The sequence below is a fragment of the Pristiophorus japonicus genome, chromosome 15 (assembly GCF_044704955.1).
Source record: "Pristiophorus japonicus isolate sPriJap1 chromosome 15, sPriJap1.hap1, whole genome shotgun sequence".
Taxonomy (NCBI): Eukaryota; Metazoa; Chordata; class Chondrichthyes; family Pristiophoridae; genus Pristiophorus; species Pristiophorus japonicus.
In genome coordinates, this window is record NC_091991.1 from 55,710,007 (window position 1) to 55,730,101 (window position 20,095).

At 45.0% G+C, this 20,095-nt stretch overlaps 1 protein-coding gene across 6 annotated transcripts in view; it reads right to left on the minus strand.

Annotated features, from left to right (window-relative positions):
• itfg2 (integrin alpha FG-GAP repeat containing 2) overlaps positions 1 to 20,095 on the minus strand; it is a 355,330-nt gene that overhangs the window by 278,537 nt on the left and 56,698 nt on the right. For all 6 annotated transcript variants that reach the window (XM_070900459.1, XM_070900460.1, XM_070900462.1 and 3 more), the window contains 2 exons: positions 11,491 to 11,665; positions 10,744 to 10,874 (listed from right to left, as the gene is read on the minus strand). In XM_070900459.1, the coding sequence (XP_070756560.1) occupies positions 10,744 to 10,874; positions 11,491 to 11,665 (306 nt within the window). The remainder of the gene's footprint in view (positions 1 to 10,743; positions 10,875 to 11,490; positions 11,666 to 20,095) is intronic.

Consider the following 20,095-nt stretch of genomic DNA (forward strand, 5'->3'; position numbering starts at 1 on the left):
AACATTCAGGAAAGATAGAATAAAAGGAAAAGGAGGTGGGGTAGCATTGCTGGTTAAAGAGGAGATTAAATAGTTAGGAAAGACATTAGCTTGGATGATGTGGAATCTATATAGGTAGAGCTGCAGAACACCAAAGGGCAAAAAACGTTAGTGGGAGTTGTGTACAGACCTCCAAACAGTAGTAGCGATGTTGGGGAGGGCATCAAACAGGAAATTAGGAGTGCATGCAATAAAGGTGCAGCAGTTATAATGGGTGACTTTAATATGCACATAGATTGGGCGAGCCAAACTGGAAGCAATACGGTGGAGGAGGATTTCCTGGAGTGCATAAGGGATGGTTTTCTAGACCAATATGTCGAGGAACCAACTAGGGGGGAGGCCATCTTAGACTGGGTGTTGTGTAATGAGAGAGGATTAATTAGCAATCTCATTGTGCGAGGCACCTTGGGGAAGAGTGACCATAATATGGTGGAATTCTGCATTAGAATGGAGAATGAAACAGTTAATTCAGAGACCATGGTCCAGAACTTAAAGAAGGGTAACTTTGAAGGTATGAGGCGTGAATTGGCTAAGATAGATTGGCGAATGATACTTAAGGGGTTGACTGTGGATGGGCAATGGCAGACATTTAGAGACCGCATGGATGAACTACAACAATTGTACATCCCTGTCTGGCGTAAAAGTAAAAAAGGGAAGGTGGCTCAACCGTGGCTATCAAGGGAAATCAGGGATAGTATTAAAGCCAAGGAAGTGGCATACAAATTGGCCAGAAATAGCAGCGAACCCGGGGACTGGGAGAAATTTAGAACTCAGCAGAGGAGGACAAAGGGTTTGATTAGGGCAGGGAAAATGGAGTACGAGAAGAAGCTTGCAGGGAACATTAAGGCGGATTGCAAAAGTTTCTATAGTTATGTAAAGAGAAAAAGGTTAGTAAAGACAAATGTAGGTCCCCTGCAGTCAGAATCAGGGGAAGTCATAATGGGGAACAAAGAAATGGCAGACGAATTGAACAAGTACTTTGGTTCGGTATTCACTAAGGAGGACACAAACAACCTTCCGGATATAAAAGGGGTCAGAGGGTCTCGTAAGGAGGAGGAACTGAGGGAAATCTTTATTAGTCGGGAAATTGTGTTGGAGAAATTGATGGGATTGAAGGCCGATAAATCCCCAGGGCCTGATGGACTGCATCCCAGAGTACTTAAGGAGGTGGCCTTGGAAATAGCGGATGCATTGAGTCATTTTCCAACATTCCATTGACTCTGGATCAGTTCCTATCGAGTGGAGGGTAGCCAATGTAACCCCATTTTTTAAAAAAGGAGGGAGAGAGAAAGCAGGGAATTATAGACCGGTCAGCCTGACCTCAGTTGTGGGTAAAATGATGGAATCAATTATTAAGGATGTCACAGCAGTGCATTTGGAAAATGGTGACATGATAGGTCCAAGTCAGCATGGATTTGTGAAAGGGAAATCATGCTTGACAAATCTTCTGGAATTTTTTGAGGATGTTTCCAGTAAAGTGGACAAAGGAGAACCAGTTGATGTGGTATATTTGGACTTTCAGAAGGCTTTCGACAAGATCCCACACAAGAGATTAATGTGCAAAGTTAAAGCACATGGGATTGGGGGTAGTGTGCTGACGTGGATTGAGAACTGGTTGTCAGACAGGAAGAAAAGAGTAGGAGTAAATGGGTAATTTTCAGAATGGCAGGCAGTGACTAGTGGGGTACCGCAAGGTTCTGTGTTGGGGCCCCAGCTGTTTACATTGTACATTAATGATTTAGACGAGGGGATTAAATGTAGTATCTCCAAATTTGCGGATGACACTAAGTTGGGTGGCAGTGTGAGCTGCGAGGAGGATGCTATGAGGCTGCAGAGCGACTTGGATAGGTTAGGTGAGTGGGCAAATGCATGGCAGATGAAGTATAATGTGGATAAATGTGAGGTTATCCACTTCGGTGGTAAAAACAGAGAGACAGACTATTATCTGAATGGTGACAGATTAGGAAAAGGGAAGGTGCAACGAGACCTGGGTGTCATGGTACATCAGTCATTGAAGGTTGGCATGCAAGTACAGCAGGCGGTTAAGAAAGCAAATGGCATGTTGGCCTTCATAGCGAGGGGATTTGAGTACAGGGGCAGGGAGGTGTTGCTACAGTTGTACAGGGCATTGGTGAGGCCACACCTGGAGTATTGTGTACAGTTTTGGTCTCCTAACTTGAGGAAGGACATTCTTGCTATTGAGGGAGTGCAGCAAAGATTCACCAGACTGATTCCCGGGATGGTGGGACTGACCTATCAAGAAAGACTGGATCAACTGGGCTTGTATTCACTGGAGTTCAGAAGAATGAGAGGGGACCTCATAGAAACGTTTAAAATTCGGACAGGTTTAGACAGGTTAGATGCAGGAAGAATGTTCCCAATGTTGGGGAAGTCCAGAACCAGGGGTCACAGTCTGAGGATAAGGGGTAAGCCATTTAGGACCAAGATGAGGAGAAACTTCTTCACCCAGAGAGTGGTGAACCTGTGGAATTCTCTACCACAGAAAGTAGTTGAGGCCAATTCACTAAATATATTCAAAAGGGAGTTAGATGAAGTCCTTACTACTTGGGGGATCAAGGGGTATGGCGAGAAAGCAGGAAGGGGGTACTGAAGTTTCATGTTCAGCCATGAACTCATTGAATGGCGGTGCAGGCTAGAAGGGCTGAATGGCCTGCTCCTGCACCTATTTTCTATGTTTCTATGTATGTAAACTTTATAATTGTGTAAGACTTGCCACCAGAGGGCACAGCTGTTGGAGACCCAAGGGTCACCTGCACACCTCGTGCAAGCAAGCAAGTGTAAAAGATTGTCTGCCATGCTGCTTTGGCACTCTGGAGTTTTATTAAAGAGACTAAGGTCACATTAGTTTGTGCTTAGTGTACAATCTTGGAGTTATTCTGAACATAACAATTTGGCGACGAGTAACAGATCACGAACTTTCACGCGGTCCTGGCTGCCATTGGTATTCTTGAGAGATTTGTTGAGAGTGATGATTGGGAAGCCTTCATTGAGCATCTTGACCAGTACTTCGTGGCCAACGAGCTGGATGAGGACAGTAAAGCAGTCAAGCGCAGGGCGATTCTCCTCACCGTTTGTGGGTCTACGATATATGGCCTCATCTAAAATCTGCGAGCACCGACAAAACCAACGGAAAAGACATATGCAGAGTTGTGCACGGTGGTGCGGGAACACCTCAAGCCGAAGGAGAGCATCTTAATGGCCAAGTATCGCTTTTATAAGCACCATCGCTCTGAGGACCAGGACATGGCGAGCTATGTCGCTGACCTAAGACGCCTTGCTGGACCGTGTGAATTTGCTGGATTTTTGGGGGAAATGTTGCGGGACTTTTTCGTGCTTGGAATCGGCCACAAGGTCATTCTTCGCAAGTTGCTGGCTGCCGAATCCCCAGATCTGAGCAAGGCCATCACGATACCCCAGGCTTTCATGTCCACGAACGATAACACTAAACAGATATCTTCTCAGCATCGGAGCTCACCGGCAAGTACCGTGCATAAAATAACGCCTTCAGCAGGCAGAACTGTACATGGCAGGGCCTACACGCCTGCAAATGCCAGACTTAGGATGACTCAGAGTCCGCCGTGTGGCGTGAATGCGAATCCATGAGCACCACGTTGGCGCTGCGCGGGTAATCGAGCTCATTTAGGTCGATTCAAGCACTACGTGTGCAAAGGCTGCGGAAAAATGGGATACCTCCAGCGAATGTGCAAACATGCTGCGACTCACCATGTGGCAGTCGGCAGAAGATGACCGATCTGGCGCGGATCACGCTGAACGAGTAAGAGAGGCAACTCAATCCAAGGCTGAAGAGGAAGAGTATGGGGTACTCACCTTCACCACCAAAAGCCCTCCGATAATGTTGAAAGTCAAATTAAACAGCATTCCAGTTTCCATGGAATTGGACACGGGGGTGAGTCAGTCAATTATGAGCCAGAAGGCTTTTGAGAAACTGTGGGGCAACAAGGCACAAAGGCCAAAACTAAGCCCGATTTATACAAAGCTGCGCACTTACATCAAAAACCTCATCCCAGTCATTGGCAGTTCGGTAGTGAAGGTATCATACGATGGAGCTGTGCATGCTTTATCACTATGGATTGTACCAGGTGATGGCCCAACGCTGTGCGGCAGAAGCTGGCTAGGAAAGATCCGATGCAACTGGGACGACATCAAAGTACGTCTTCGGTGGATGACACCTCGTGCGCTCAAGTGCTAAACAAATTTCTGTCGCTATTTGAACCAGTCATGGGCAACTTCACAGGCGCCAAAGTGCAGATCCATCTAATCCCTGATGCACGGCCCGTTCATCACAAGGTCCGAGCCGTTCCATATATGATGTGGGAGAAAGTCGAGATCGAACTGGACAGACTTCAACGAGAGGGAATCATATCGCCAGCCGAGTTCAACGAGTGGGCCACACCAATTGTTCCGGTGTTGAAAAGCGATGGCACGGTCAGAATCAGCGGAGACTACAAGGTAACGATCAACCGAGTCTCACGACAGGACCAGTACCCACTACCCAAAGCGGATGGCCTATTCGCAACGTTAGCGGGGGAAGTCGTTCACCAAGTTGGATCTAATCTCTGCTTACATGACACAGGAGCTGGCTGAATCTTCAAAAAGATTGACGTGCATCAACACGCACAAAGGACTGTTCATATACCACCATTGCCATTTCCAGAGGAACATGGAGAGTCTGCTGAAATCGGTTCCGCGCACCGTGGTGTTTCAAGACGACATCCTGATCACCGGTCGTGACACCATCGAACACTTGCACAACCTGGAAGTGGTTCTAAAGTGACGGGACAGAGTGGGACTCATGCTGAAACGCTCCAAGTGTGTTTTTCTGGTGCCAGAGGTCGAATTTTTGGGGAGAAAGATTGCGGCAGACGCCATCTTACCCACAGACTCTAAGACGGAGGCCATCAAGAATGCACCCAGACCACAGAATGTGACGGAGCTGCGTTCGTTCCTGGGCCTCACCTATTTTGGTAACTTTCTACTTGGGTTGAGCACTTTGCTGGAACCTTTGCATTTATTGCTACGTAAGGGTGACGATTGGATTTGGGGTAAATCTCAAGAGACAGCCTTTGAGAAGGCCAGAAACCTGCTATGTTCTAACAAGTTACTTGTATTGTATGACCCGTGTAAACGTTTAGTGCTAGCTTGTGATGCATCTTCGTATGGGGTCGGTTGTGTGTTACAGCAAGCCAATCTGTCAGGCAAACTGCAACCGGTTGCATATGTGTCCAGAAGTTTATCTAAGGCTGAAAGAGCCTACAGTATAGTTCAGAAAGAAGCATTAGCATGCGTATACAGGATTAAGAAAATGCACCAATACCTACTTGGACTCCGGTTCGAGCTCGAAACCGACCACAAACCGCTCATTTAGCTGTTTTAAGAAAGCAAAGGTATTAACACCAATGCTTCGTCCCACATCCAAGATGGGCACTAACATTATCTGCGTATGACTATGTAATCTGCCACAGACCAGGCACTGAGAACTGTGCTGATGCCCTCAGTCGGCTACCATTGCCCACCACCGAGGTGGAAATGGCGCAACCCGCAGACTTGCTTCTTGCAATGGATGTTTTTGAGAGCGAGACCTGTCACGGCTCACCAGATCAGGACCTGGACTAGCCAGGACCCTGTGCTATCACAAGTAAAACAAAACTGCGTCCTCAATGAGAGCTGGTCAGCTGTCCTGGGGAAATGGCAAAAAAAGGCAGGGAAACGTTTATACACAGTACCCAGGCATAGTCATGATGAAGGCTATTGCCAGGTCGCACATTTGGTGGCCTGGCATTCACTCGGAATTGGAGTCATGCGTACACCAATGTAACACTTCCTCACAGTTAAGCAATGCACCAAGGGAGGCCCCACTGAGTCTGTGGTCATGGCCCTCCAAACCATGGTCCAGGGTCCACGTAGGTTTCACTGGCCCCTTTCTAGGAAAGATGTTCTTAGTAGCAGTGGACGCTTACTCTAAATGGATTGAATGTGTAATAATGTCATGTACATCCACTGCCACCACTGAAAGCCTCCAGGCCATGTTCGCCACCCATGGTTTACCGGACATACTTGTTAGTGACAATGGACCATGTTTCACCAGTTCGGAATTCAGCAAGTTCATGACTAACAATGGCATCAAACATTTCAGGTCTGCCCCGTTTAAGCCCGCATCCAATGGTCAAGCGGAATGGGCAGTCCAAACTATCAAGCAGAGCTTGAAACGCGTGATGGATGGTTCCCTGCAGACCCGATTATCTCGGGTTCTGTTCAGCTACCGGACGTGACCCCACTCGCTTACCGGGGTTCCCCTGGCAGAATTGTTAATGAAGAGAGCACTCAAAACCAGGCTCTCCTTAGTCCACCCGGATCTCAATGATCATGTAGAAACCCAGCGTCACCAGCATAACATGTACCATGATCGCGTGACTGTATCGCGTGACATTGTGGTTAATGATCCCGTGTTTGTTCTTAATTACGGTCATGGTCCCAAATGGGTTGCTAGCACTGCCTTAGCCAAGGAGGGGAAAAGAGCATTTGTTGTCAAACTTTTGAATGGACAAATGTGCAGAAAGCATTTGAATCAGACCAAACTGCGATTCACTGACAACCAAGAACAGTTTGAAGAGGACATTACCATCATTGATCCACCAACACACCCCCAACCAGCAATCGACCTTGCTGTCAATCACGAGGATGAACCCACCATGCCGACAGTCCGATCAGACCAGCCGCACTGCAGTGCAGCAATGATCCGACCAACTCACCCATGCCAGGATTTCAACTCCAACTCAGGCGATCAACCCAGGAGCGAAGGGCCCCGGATCTCCTCAACTTGTATCTAAGATTTGGAGGGGGGGGGGGTAATGATGTTATGTATGTAAACTTTATAATTGTGTAAGACTTGCCACCAGAGGGCGCACTGTTGAAGAGACTAAGTGTCACATGCACACCTCATGCAAGCAAGTATAAAAGGTTCTCTGCCATGCTGCTTTGGCACTCTGGAGTTTTGTTAAAGAGACTAGGGTCACATCAGTTTGAGCTTACAGTGTGCAGTCTTGTGGAGTTATTCTGAACATAACAGAAAACAAGGGCATACAATGTGGCCAAGACTAGTGGGAGGCCAGAGGATTGGGAAACTGTTAAAAGCCAGCAAAGAATGACCAAAAAAAATGATCAAGAGAGGGAAGATAGATGATGAAAGTAAACAAGCACAAAATATAAAAACAGACAGTAAGAGTTTCTACAGGTACATTAAAAGGAAAAAAGAGTGGCTAGAGTAAAATGTTGGTCCCCTAGAGAATGAGACTGGGAAATTAATAATGGAGTACAGCAAAATGACAGACGTTGAACAAATATTTTGTATCGGTCTTCATGATTGAAGACACTAAAAACATCCCAATAATGGATAATCAAGAGGCTATAATGGGGGAGGAACTTCATTCAATCACTATCACTGATGAAATAGTACTCAGTAAAATAATGGGACTAAAGGCGGTCAATCCCCTACACCTGATAGCTTACATCCGAGGGTCTTAAAAGAAGTGGCTGCAGAGATAGTGGATGCATTGGTTATAATCTACCCAAATTCCCTGGATTCTGGGGCAGTCCCAGCAGACTGGAAAACCACAAATATGATGCCCCTATTTAAAAAAGGAGGCAGACAAAAACCAGGAAACCAGCTCGCCTAATATCGGTCATTGGGAAAATGCTAGAGTCCATTATTAAGGAAGCAGTAGCGGGACAGTTGGAAAAGCATAATTCAATCAAGCAGAGTCAGCATGGTTTTATGAAAGAAAAATCATGTTTGACAAATTTGCTGGAGTTCTTTGAGGATGTAACGAGCAGGGTGGATAAGGGGGAACCAGTGGATGTGGTGTATTTGGATTTCCAGAAGGCATTCGATAAGGTGCCACATAATAGGTTACTGCACAAGATAAAAGGTTCACTGGGTTGGGGATAATATATTAGCATGGATAGAGGATTGGCTAACTAACAGAAAACAGAGAGTCAGAATAAATGTGTCATTTTCCGGTTGACAAACAGTGACTAGTGGGGTGCCGCAGGGATCGGTGCTGGGACCTCAACTATTTACAAACTATATTAATGACTTGGATGAAGGGACAGAGTGTAATGTAGCCAAGTTTGCTGATGATACAAAGATGGATGGGAAGGCAAATTGTGAGGAGGACACAAAAGGTCTGCAAAGGGATATAAACAGGCTAAGTGAATGGGCAAAAATTTGGCAGATAGAGTATAATGTGGGAAAATGTGAGGTTATCCACTTTGGCAGAAAAAATAGAAAAGCAAATTATAATTTAAATGGAGAAAAATTGCAAAGTGCTGCAGTACGGAGGGACATGAGGGTCCTTGTGCATGAAACACAAAAAGTTAGTATGCAGGTACAGCAAGTAATCAGGAAAGCAAATGGAATGTTGGCCTTTATTGCAAGGGGGATAGAGTATAAAAGCAGAGAAGTCCTGCTACAACTGTACAGGGTATTGGTGAGGCCACACCTAGAGTACTGAATACAGTTTTGGTCTCCGTATTTAAGGAAGGATATACTTGCATTGGAGGCAGTTCAGAGAAGGTTCACTAGGTTGATTTTGGAGATGAGGGGGTTGACTTATGAAGATAGGTTGAGTAGGTTGGGCCTATACTCAAAAAAATGAGAGGTGATCTTATCGAAACATATAAGATAATGAGGGGGCTCGACAAAGTGGATGCAGAAAGGATATTTCCACTCATAGGGGAAATTAAAACTAGGGGACATCGTCTCAAAATAAGGGGCCGCCCATTTAAAACTAACACGAGGAGGAATTTCTTCTCTGAGGGTTGTAAATCTATGGAATTCTCTGCCCCAAAGAGCTGTGGAGGCTGGGTCATTGAATATATTTAAGGCGGAGATAGACAGGTTTTTGAGCGATAAAGGAATAAAGGGTCATGGGGAGTGGGCAGGGAAGTGGAGCTGAGTCCATGATCAGATCAGCCATGATCTTATTAAAATGGCGGAGCAGGCTCGAGGGGCCTGGTAGCGTACTCCTGCACTTAATTCTTATGTTTCTTTGTTGTAGTACATGACCTGCATTCCAAATGGCCAGAAATCGCTACAAGTTCAGTGACCTCATCAATATTATGCAGCGTATATGTTCATGAAGTGGGGCCTCCCAGAGATCATAATCACGATGATGGACCAGTTTAAGTCCGACCAGTTGGTGGATTTCCTCACGTCATGCTATTGAGCATCGCCTTACTGCTTAGTACAATCCTCAAGGCAACGGAGGTGTTGAGCGATTTATCATCAAAGAGGGTTTAAAAGCCAACCTTGCAGCAGGCCAAACATTCGTTGAAGCGGTTCAAACCATTCTCCGCACATACCGTTCAACAAAGCACTGAGCTCACGATTGGGCAGAATCTTCGCTGGCAACTGGACATTCTCAAATCCCCAGCCAAATCTAGCGCGAAGATAACCACACTCGTATCCCAGATTTCGGAACGCCAACAGAAAGTGAAGTCCAACACTGACACAAAATGACACACTCAAAAGCCCCAACTGAAGAACGGAGATTGGGTCAGAGTTAAGTGCCCAAACCGTAGTCATAAGCTTGCATCTTCACTTTCACTTCCAAAACAAAATCGGGCGAAAGGTCAGCGCTGATACCGACAAGCTCAATGATGGAAGTCAATGTAACGCTCATAGACTGATCCCAACTCATAGACCAACAGACCAGTAGGATGGAACAGAAGCACCGTTCTATTTCCCAACCGAGAACCTTGATGAAACACCGCAAGCTCCACGCTGGTCTCAGCGTATCAGAACACGGCCTGGCTATCTCAAGGACTTTGTCTGTTCATAAACTGTGTTTTCAGAAGGGGGGAAATGTGTTGTGTTCCTACTCTATTTGTTTGTTACAGGACACTAGACGGGCATTAGGACTCTGCGGGAGCTATTCACACACTGCTGTATACATGCTGGTTCTGGGACACCATTTTGGGGAGTTGCTATAAAGGACACAGTTAGTTACATTTCTCCTGGTTTCAGTTAGTGTGTTTATTTACATACACAACACCCTCCCCATACCTCCCAGTCAATCCTCTCCTCTTTTGCTGTTTGTGGGACCTGGCTGTGCGCAAATTGGTTGCCACTTTTCTTACATTACAACAGTGACTGCTCTTTAAAAGTACTCCATTGGCTGTAAAGCACTTTGGGATGACCAGGGCTCGTGAAAGGCACGATATAAATGCACATCTTTATTTTTATGACCTTCCTTAAAACCCACCTCTTTGAGAACATAAGAAATAGGAGCGGGAGTAGGCCATTTGGCCCCTCAAGCCTGTTCCACCATGCAATAAAATCATGACTGATCTGATCTTGGCCTCAACTCCACTTCCCTGCCCATTCCCCATAACCCTCGACTCCTTTATCATTCAAAAATCTGTCTATCTCCACCTTAAATATATTCAATGACCCAGCCCCCACAGCTCTCTGGGGTAGAGAATTCCAAAGAATCACGACCCTGAGAGAAGAAATTCATCCTTTGACCAAGCCTTTGGTCACACCTCTTAATATCTCCTTGTGACTTAGCATCTGTTTTTTTACATTACACGTCTGTGAAGCATCTTGGACATTCTTCAACACAATGAGATCATCAACACCCTCCAAGAGTTACAGATCCATACCTGCCCTTCCAGAAGCCACTTTTTCAGTAGTACCAGTTGTCCAGAACTATCAATGGAGGAATCTTCCCAACGGAATGCTCTCACTACACGGTCAGTGTAACCTACCACCATTTCACACTTTCCATCTCCATCTGCATGAAGAAGCCATCAAAATTATTATTTTTGAGTATTTATTTTCCATTACTTTCATTTTAAAAAATAGGCCTAGAAATTGGCCTCCTTAGCGCCTCCAGTTATCGGCTCTTGGAGGGGGGGGGGGGGGGGGGGGGGGAACGATAACAGTGCATTAACAACTTTCCAACCGGGCGCAGCGAGAAGATTGACTCCCGCCATATTCAGCGGATGGTTTGCAGCGGTGGTACGGCGTTGCGACCCGATTTCCTTTGCCCAGAGATCATGATGTGATCGCTGTGCGCATTGCCCCAGTAACGTCCCGGACCTGAACATTGCTGCAGGGGACAGAACCATCGCCAGGCAAAAACTCCAGCAGCTGCAGGAGGTGTTCATCGGGAGGCCAGGCGCTTCAGGGACAATGCTTAAAGGCAAGGTGGCCAAGGCAAGTAAGGGCCGGCCCTTTTTTCCCTCTCCGGCCCTTATATATTATAATTATATAGGTAAGTTGTAATCATTTCCGGGTAGCCATTGTTCCTTATTATATGTCAACTTTGAGCAATCCAACATATCTTAACTCTCCAATTTCATCCCATCAACCTGAGTCCACCATTATAATAGTTTCCTTCAACTCACCAATATCACTGATGAGCATCACCTTGGTGTTAGCAGGGATGTGCTGTGTGAAAAATGCTTTCTGTTCATCGCCAAATAGGAAGTCATGGTGACTGGATGTGTCTGACTTGGTTGATATGCCACTGAGGTCAAAGATATGGAACCAACCCTCAGCACCCACAGCTACAACAAAATTCTGGAAGGATGCAAAAGAAAAATATAATCCTGTAAAAAGTGCAATGGTTAATCATCATCCTTAAAGAGTCACGACAGGTGCGTTTAGCAGTTACTAATAGAGCAGTTCTCAGGTTTGTCAATCAGTGACATACTTAAAGGAATAAACTATAATTACAATAACATCACATGCTGGTCCCCGAACAGACATAGATTTTCCTCCATTTTAACACCTATTTTCAGGCGTACCTCGGGCAACCAATGGAGAAGAGTATGTCAGTGAGGTTGAAAGCCAAATCCCTGCCACAAAAACTACTGGTGCAAATTTCCTCCACCATGCTGAGGACAGCAATGCCAACCACATGCAAATGACAGTGAGTGGGTGAGTTTTGCTGTACAGCTGTACTTCCCTTCCCCATCGAGGCAGTAAAGAACACCTCTGCAAACCAGGTGTTGAGCCTATTTGTGATGGACCAAAGGGAAAGATACTCTCAAGACGCTGCAGAAGCAATCTCTGGAAGGATCTTCCTGAAGATGTGCTGCTGGGCCCCTTCAACAGAGGTACTCGAGCTAGAGATAAATAAAAATTTAAAGTTCCACCTTGCCTCAAAAAATGGGGTTTCCCTCTAGGCCTCCTACATTCTACTACGAGAAGGAAGAGGAAGGTTAGGGTGACCACTGCAGAGAAGCTAGGCTGAACAAGTACCATAGGCATCGTCTGGTCCCCAACTGTTGGAACCCACACCTCCATGTCTGAAGATTCAGACAGAGCAGCTTCAACATAATCATTTGGCAATGCCTGAAAAGGTTGTGCTTGTCTTGCAAGGCAATAAGTGAATTGTGGCAGCTATCAACGCATAGGAGACACCCTCACCTAAATTAGATGCAAACTCACTATCAAATGCACCCTACCAGCACAGAATGCCACTCTGGCAACAAACTCAACTCATTCTCTTGCAGACATGTAGCTCCTCTCCATAACAAAGGGTCCCATTTGGAAAATATTCTGCTACTCCTTCATGCTCACATTTTGGGCACGTTGGCCCAAATCATTCTGCACATATCCCATGAGGGACAAAAATATTTGTGTGGAAAAGAAATGGAACAACTTTCCTAATGTTTGTGAGCGCTGTGTCTTCCCTTGCTGCCTACCACTGTGTCCCCTTTCAATCCTAGCCTATTTGCTGAAGGGTTTGAGGTGCCTGGCTGATGCCTCACAGCAGAAGCCGAGGTGGCACTTTCTTGTCTTCAGTTGTGGTCAATTTCCTCCAAACAGAAGGTAATTGGACATGTTGAGCATCAAGTCCACTAAGACACCTAGGTGTCTCAATTCATCCTTACTTATTTCAACACTATTCATGGAGTACTTGTGTAGCCCTTTTTTCCTTCAAATGTACAGTACATTACACCTGTTCACAATAAATTTCCTCTGCCATTGTTCCGGCCACTTACATATTTTGTCTAATATATTTTATGATTTCTGAGATCTCTCTTCTGAATTTAAAGCCCTTCCTAGTTTGGTATCATCTCGAATGCTGATCAATTTGCATTGAGTTTTTGAATCCAAGTATTGATGTAAATTAGAAACAGGAGTGGTTTCTCTGAGGCATCCCTCCCATCTAAACATAGCTCCACTAATATGTACCTGTTATTACTAACCTTCAGCCAATTTTTTTATCCATAGGCCATATTTAACTGAATCCCACCACTTTGAACTTAACTAATTGCCTTTCATATGGAACTTTGTCAATGTCTTTTGGAATTCTATGTACACCAGGTCATAGGGCTTTCCAATTTCTACTTGGGATGTCACTTTCCAAAAAGGTCAAGAAGGTTGGTCAGGTCAAGTCTTCTCCTACTGAATTCATGTTGACTGCTATCTACTACATCATTATTGTACAGATAATCCTCAAGTTTATTCCTGATGATCAGTTCCATTATTTTACATGGTATTAAAAATCAGACTAATGGGTCTGTAATTCAATGTCTGCTTTGTGCCCTTTTACACATCAGCCCTGTGGAAAAATGACTAACTTGAAAAGGCTAGAGCTGACCTGTCAATGAATACACCAGCTCACAAATAACAGTGTTTAAGCAAAGTGTGATCGTGAAACCCCATTGTTGGAGCGGATTTTTGGACATATACTTGACTAGTATACGGGACCAAACATTTGTTTTTATTTTCCCCTTTAATGAATTTTGTAAGGGACAATACTGATGCATTATGCTTTATATAAAAAAACACAGTTAGACTTCAAGGTATGCTGGCCTTGAGTTATGGAGATAGGAAAGTGAGATAATGAACGACTGGAGAGATAAGTGCTGCGTATGTTTGTCTATACTGGTGCCAAAAGGCCTGCTCTTGTTTATAATGCCCTGTCACAATGAAGGCTGGTTTATATCAAGAACTCAGCCTTGGATGAAAAGCTTTGCAAACCTTGTAATGCGATGATTAGACTTAAGGACTAGTGCTAAAACATGTGATAGAAACATAGAAACATAGAAAATAGGTGCAGGAGTAGGCCATTCGGCCCTTCTAGCCTGCACCGCCATTCAATGAGTTCATGGCTGAACATTCAACTTCAGTACCCCATTCCTGCTTTCTCGCCATACCCCTTGATCCCCCTAGCAGTAAGGACCTCATCTAACTCCTTTTTGAATATATTTAGTGAATTGGCCTCAACAACTTTCTGTGGTAGAGAATTCCACAGGTTCACCACTCTCTGGGTGAAGAAGTTCCTCCGCATCTCGGTCCTAAATGGCTTACCCCTTATCCTTAGACTGTGACCCCTGGTTCTGGACTTCCCCAACATTGGGAACATTCTTCCTGCATCTAACCTGTCTAACCCCGTCAGAATTTTATATGTTTCTATGAGGTCCCCTCTCATTCTTCTGAACTCCAGTGAATACAAGCCCAGTTGATCCAGTCTTTCTTGATAGGTCAGTCCCGCCATCCCGGGAATCAGTCTGGTGAACCTTCGCTGCACTCCCTCAATAGCAAGAATGTCCTTCCTCAGGTTAGGAGACCAAAACTGTACACAATACTCCAGGTGTGGCCTCACCAATGCCCTGTACAACTGTAGCAACACCTCCCTGCCCCTGTACTCAAATCCCCTTGCTATGAAGGCCAACATGCCATTTGCTTTCTTAACCGCCTGCTGCACCTGCATGCCAACCTTCAATGACTGATGTACCATGACACCCAGGTCTCTTTGCACCTCCCCTTTTCCTAATCTGTCACCATTCAGATAATAGTCTGTCTCTCTGTTTTTACCACCAAAGTGGATAACCTCACATTTATCCACATTATACTTCATCTGCCATGCATTTGCCCACTCACCTAACCTATCCAAGTCGCTCTGCAGCCTCACAGCATCCTCCTCGCAGCTCACACTGCCACCCAACTTAGTGTCATCCGCAAACTTGGAGATACTACACTCAATCCCCTCATCTAAATCATTAATGTACAGTGTAAACAGCTGGGGCCCCAGCACAGAACCCTGCGGTACCCCACTAGTCACTGCCTGCCATTCTGAAAAGTACCCATTTACTCCTACTCTTTGCTTCCTGTCTGACAACCAGTTCTCAATCCATGTCAGTACACTACCCCCAATCCCATGTGCTCTAACTTTGCACATCAATCTCTTGTGTGGGACCTTGTCGAACGCCTTCTGAAAGTCCAAATATACCACATCAACTGGTTCTCCCTTATCCACTCTACTGGAAACATCCTCAAAAAATTCCAGAAGATTTGTCAAGCATGATTTCCCTTTCACAAATCCATGCTGACTTGGACCTATCATGTCACCTCTTTCCAAATGCACTGCTATGACATCCTTAATAATTGATTCCATCATTTTACCCACTACCGATGTCAGGCTGACCGGTCTATAATTCCCTGTTTTCTCTCTCCCTCCTTTTTTAAAAAGTGGGGTTACATTGGCTACCCTCCACTCCATAGGAACTGATCCAGAGTCAATGGAATGTTGGAAAATGACTGTCAACGCATCCACTATTTCCAAGGCCACCTCCTTAAGTACTCTGGGATGCAGTCCATCAGGCCCTGGGGATTTATCGGCCTTCAATCCCATCAATTTCCCCAACACAATTTCCCGGCTAATAAGGATTTCCCTCAGTTCCTCCTCCTTACTAGACCCCCCGACCCCTTTTATAACCGGAAGGTTGTTCGTGTCCTCCTTCGTGAATACCGAACCAAAGTACTTGTTCAATTGGTCCGCCATTTCTTTGTTCCCAGTTATGACTTCCCCTGATTCTGTAAAGTGAAGTAATTTGTAAGATAAAAGAACCTCACTGGAGATACCAAATTGAGAAGCTGGTTCAAAGACAGGGGTCTTTAACACTTCTCCCAAAGCTTTGTCTCCGATTTAATAAACCTCTCTTTATATATTATACAGTCTCAGAAATATTTTTCCACAACAAAATGGCGTCACGACAGGATACTGTCCGATCAGACGTGATCACTTAAGACAGTATCTGGAATCTGGTGTTAGAGACTGAAAAGAGAGGTGTACGGGCACGACGGGATAGTGTATAAGATACGTAAGTAGATAACAGGAAGAGGCTGACTAACCAGTTTGAGTTGTCCCTTTAGTAAATAAGGTCGGTGCGGAAGGGAACTGATCAATCCAACCTAGAGCCGAAAACTCCGGTGGTAAGGAAACACGCTAACTTTGTTGCGAAGACAAAGGGTCTCCACAGAGTAGTCGTGGCCGTGAGTATTACAGAAACAAAGGGAAACGTCCGAGACTGGCGAACATGGAAGGTAAGGAAGGGAATGTAAAACGCAGGCTGCCCGGGTCATTAATTAATTCCTATCATTAATTGTAACTTGCGTAATTACGTAATGCCATAAAAAAAGCTGATGGTGACTATCTTAAGTGACATATGGATCCAGACATAAGCTTTGTTGAATGAAGAGAGACTTTTGTGAGTGTCTATTTTGAATGAAGAGAGTACTCGAGTGATTTTGACTGTGGAATGAATGAAAGCCTGCTTGGGAAGGTGTGGAGTTGCCTGCCTGTTTTAGCTCCACCCACTCTTTCCAACCAGAGTGAAAACATTTTTTAACCCTTCGTAGTGTTGTCCTGTATGTGGGAAGTTTAAGAAACTGTGAACCTTATGGTATTACATTTTAAGTTAGAAACGAAGGTGTGGATATATTCGGATGATAAGTTACGGAGCTAGGAAATGCACAAAGGATAGGTTTGTTGAGTAAAAGATAAAAAAATACATGGTCCCGGTAGTAAAAAAAAATTTATTTGACACTCTCACTTACTTGTCGAAAGAAAACATGCAATTGGGTTGAAAGACATAAATTTAGTCTAGGAATGAGATAAAGAATGCCTTTTAAAACACTCCCATTTTTCCTTTGTGTAAAACCTTGACACGAAAGCTTCTAGCTCAGTAAAAGAAAAAGAGTTTTAAATTTAGAAATACCTTCAGGTATCAGGTCAAACTCCTGGGCGAGTGGTGAGCTATCTGTGAAGGTGTAAAAGGGACTTTTGAAAAAGGCTAAAACAGTAAGCTTTAGCAGTTTAGAAAAGAAAAAGATAAAGCAGGAAAAGATCTCTGCCACGGGAACAGGAGGAGGGCAGAAAAGGGGGACTTGCCATAATTGTGGAAAACCGGGCCATTTTGCCAGGGAATGCAAAGGGAAAGGCAGTGAAAAGCAATGTACGTATTGTGGTAAGAAAGGGCACCTGGAAGTGACATGCTATGGTAAAAATGGCTATCCTAATAAGGCAAGGACCCTGTCAGAACAGGAATACCAGCAGTGGCAGGCGCACAAAGCCACCCGGTGATGTCCGGTGGCCCCTGTACAAAGTAAAAAGGAGGGAAGGATATCTGTGTCTGCACTAGTAGGGGGCCGACAGTGTAAGATGCTAGTGGACACGGGAGCCTCAATATCCATTACCAATATGCCCCTTCCCGTCACCGACAAGAAGGCTCTGATAATCGGAATAGATGGACGGCCCACACTGGCCTACCTGAGCACCACCCAATTGGTGGAAATTGATAACTTATATATACCCATGAGATTTTACATATGCAAGAATCGTGAGGGAGTGGGGCCCTGAACAAGAACAGGCGTATAAGTAAACTCAAGTCAGAACTAGTCTCCGCACCTGCATTGGGACTGCCTGATATGGGCAAGGATTTCCACATCCACTGTAACAATGAAGGTGGGTTCTATATGGCCGTGGTCATCCAAGATCACGGGGATAAAAGGAGACCTATAGCCTATTACTCTACCACCGAAAGCCCGGTGATGACTGGGTTATCCAGATGTATAGCCGCGCTAGATTGCGCAGCTTGGGCGGTAAAAATAAGCGAGCCTGTGGTGATGACTGGAAACATCATTCTCCACACTAAACACACATTGGTAGAAATGTTAAACACAGGAAAACTGAGAACCGTATCTAATATGAGACGGGCAAAGTGGGAAGCAGTCCTCTTAACACCCAACAAAGCGGTAACCATAATTAGGGATGTAGGAAACAACCCCGCAGAAGGTATGATGGGTGAAGGGGAACCCCACTTTTGCGAAGAGGTATGTGAGGATATGGAAGAGGATAGAATAAAAGACGCCCCCCTTCAAACCGCAGAACAAACCTTGTTTGTGGACGGCTCACGAAAATACGTAGAGGGACTACCTCGTACCGGATGGGCCGTAGTTAACCAGGATCTAGAGACAGTTGAATCAGGGCGAATTAATGGGGGGTCATCAGCTCAAGTGGCAGAACTGGTAGCCCTCACCCGGGCACTGGAATTATCGGAAAATAAGATTGTTAATATCTATACGGACAGTAGATATGCATTCGGGGTAGTACACGATTATATGACAGCATTGGGGAGAAGGGGTGTTTGCAATGGATAAAGACATAACTTACTAAATACCAGTTGATATCAGCTGTGAAAAAGATATTGGTTTAATTGGAAAAAAAAAAGAATCTGAAGAGGTAAAAAACTCTCCATTGATAATGATTTTAAATTATTAAAATTAAGTCAGTGCCGCTGGGGCCCAAGATGAACAGATAAGTATTGAGAAACTACACCAGGACACTTCTGAGGAGGAAATAGGTATGTGGACAAAGCAGGGCGCAACGCAAGGGAAGGATAACGTTTGGAGACGAAACCATAAGGTAATGGCGCCTGAATGCATACAGAATACCTTATTGAAGTTGCATCATGGCCTGTCTCATTCAGGATGAGAGGCCATGACCGGGAGTCTTGGGAGAGATTGGTGGTGGAAAGGGATGGGGAGAGACATTGCCAAATATTGCCATCGATGAGTTACATGCGCACAATATAATCCAGGCAGGCCCATTAAAATTAAAATGGGATACCAGCCCCGTCCACGGGGGCCATGGGAACACATACAAATGGATTTCACAGGTCCTTTGCCTCCATCCCATGGGAAAAGATATTGCCTAGTGATTATAGATCAATTTACCCAGTGGGTGGAAGCTTTCCCCACACGTGATTGCACTGCCTCAACAGTGGCAAGGATATTCCGACCAAGGCACCCACTTCATCGGGGTAAAAAATTGTAAAAACAATATGCCAGCTGATGGGCATAAAACAAAAATTCCACATCCCCTACCACCCGCAGAGTTCTGGGATGGTAGAGCGCATGAACCATACCCTTAAGAACGCCCTGGCAAAGGCCATGAAAACGTCAGGAAAAACGTGGACAGAAGTATTACCCATTATATTAATGAAGTTAAGAGCCACGACAAACCGGACAACCGGATTAACCCCTTATGAACTAATGACAGGAAGGGCGATGCAATTACCAGAGAACATCATAACGGGGGGGGCCGATGTAGGCCCATTAAAAGACAAAATAAAACGGTATGTTTTGGAACTAAATACTCAATTAAAAGGGATGCGTAAATTAGTTAGGGACAATCAGGAAGAAAGAGACGCGGAAGCAGAGCTTACAAAGCTCCCTGAAGTCCCGTTGGCAGGAAGTCGCGTTATGGTAAGGGTCCTCCCGGGAAAACCGGGGTTTGCCCCAAAAATGGATAGGACCGTATGAGGTTATAATGAGCAGGGACATTTGTGCCTGCATCGATGTTAAAGGGAACGGACAATGGAAGCATCGGACCCAGCTTAAGGTTTTTGAACCAGCCGTTTAGCACACGTATTAGTTGTTGTTGTTTGTCTATTTACAGATTGACAGCGAGAGATTCTTCAAGCAAGCCATATGGCCATTTTGCCTTTGACTATTTGTTAATTATAGAGTAATAAGGTGAAACTATATATTGCGATCGGTGCGATTATCATAGTTCGTGTTAGGTCCGGCCTGCTAGCTAGACCGAAACGAAAGTTACATGTGAATACCTTTTTGTACATGTCTTATGTTTATGCGCAAAATGAGAACTTTTCCAGTTGCTGGGTATGTTCGCACATCCCCATACATAGCAAA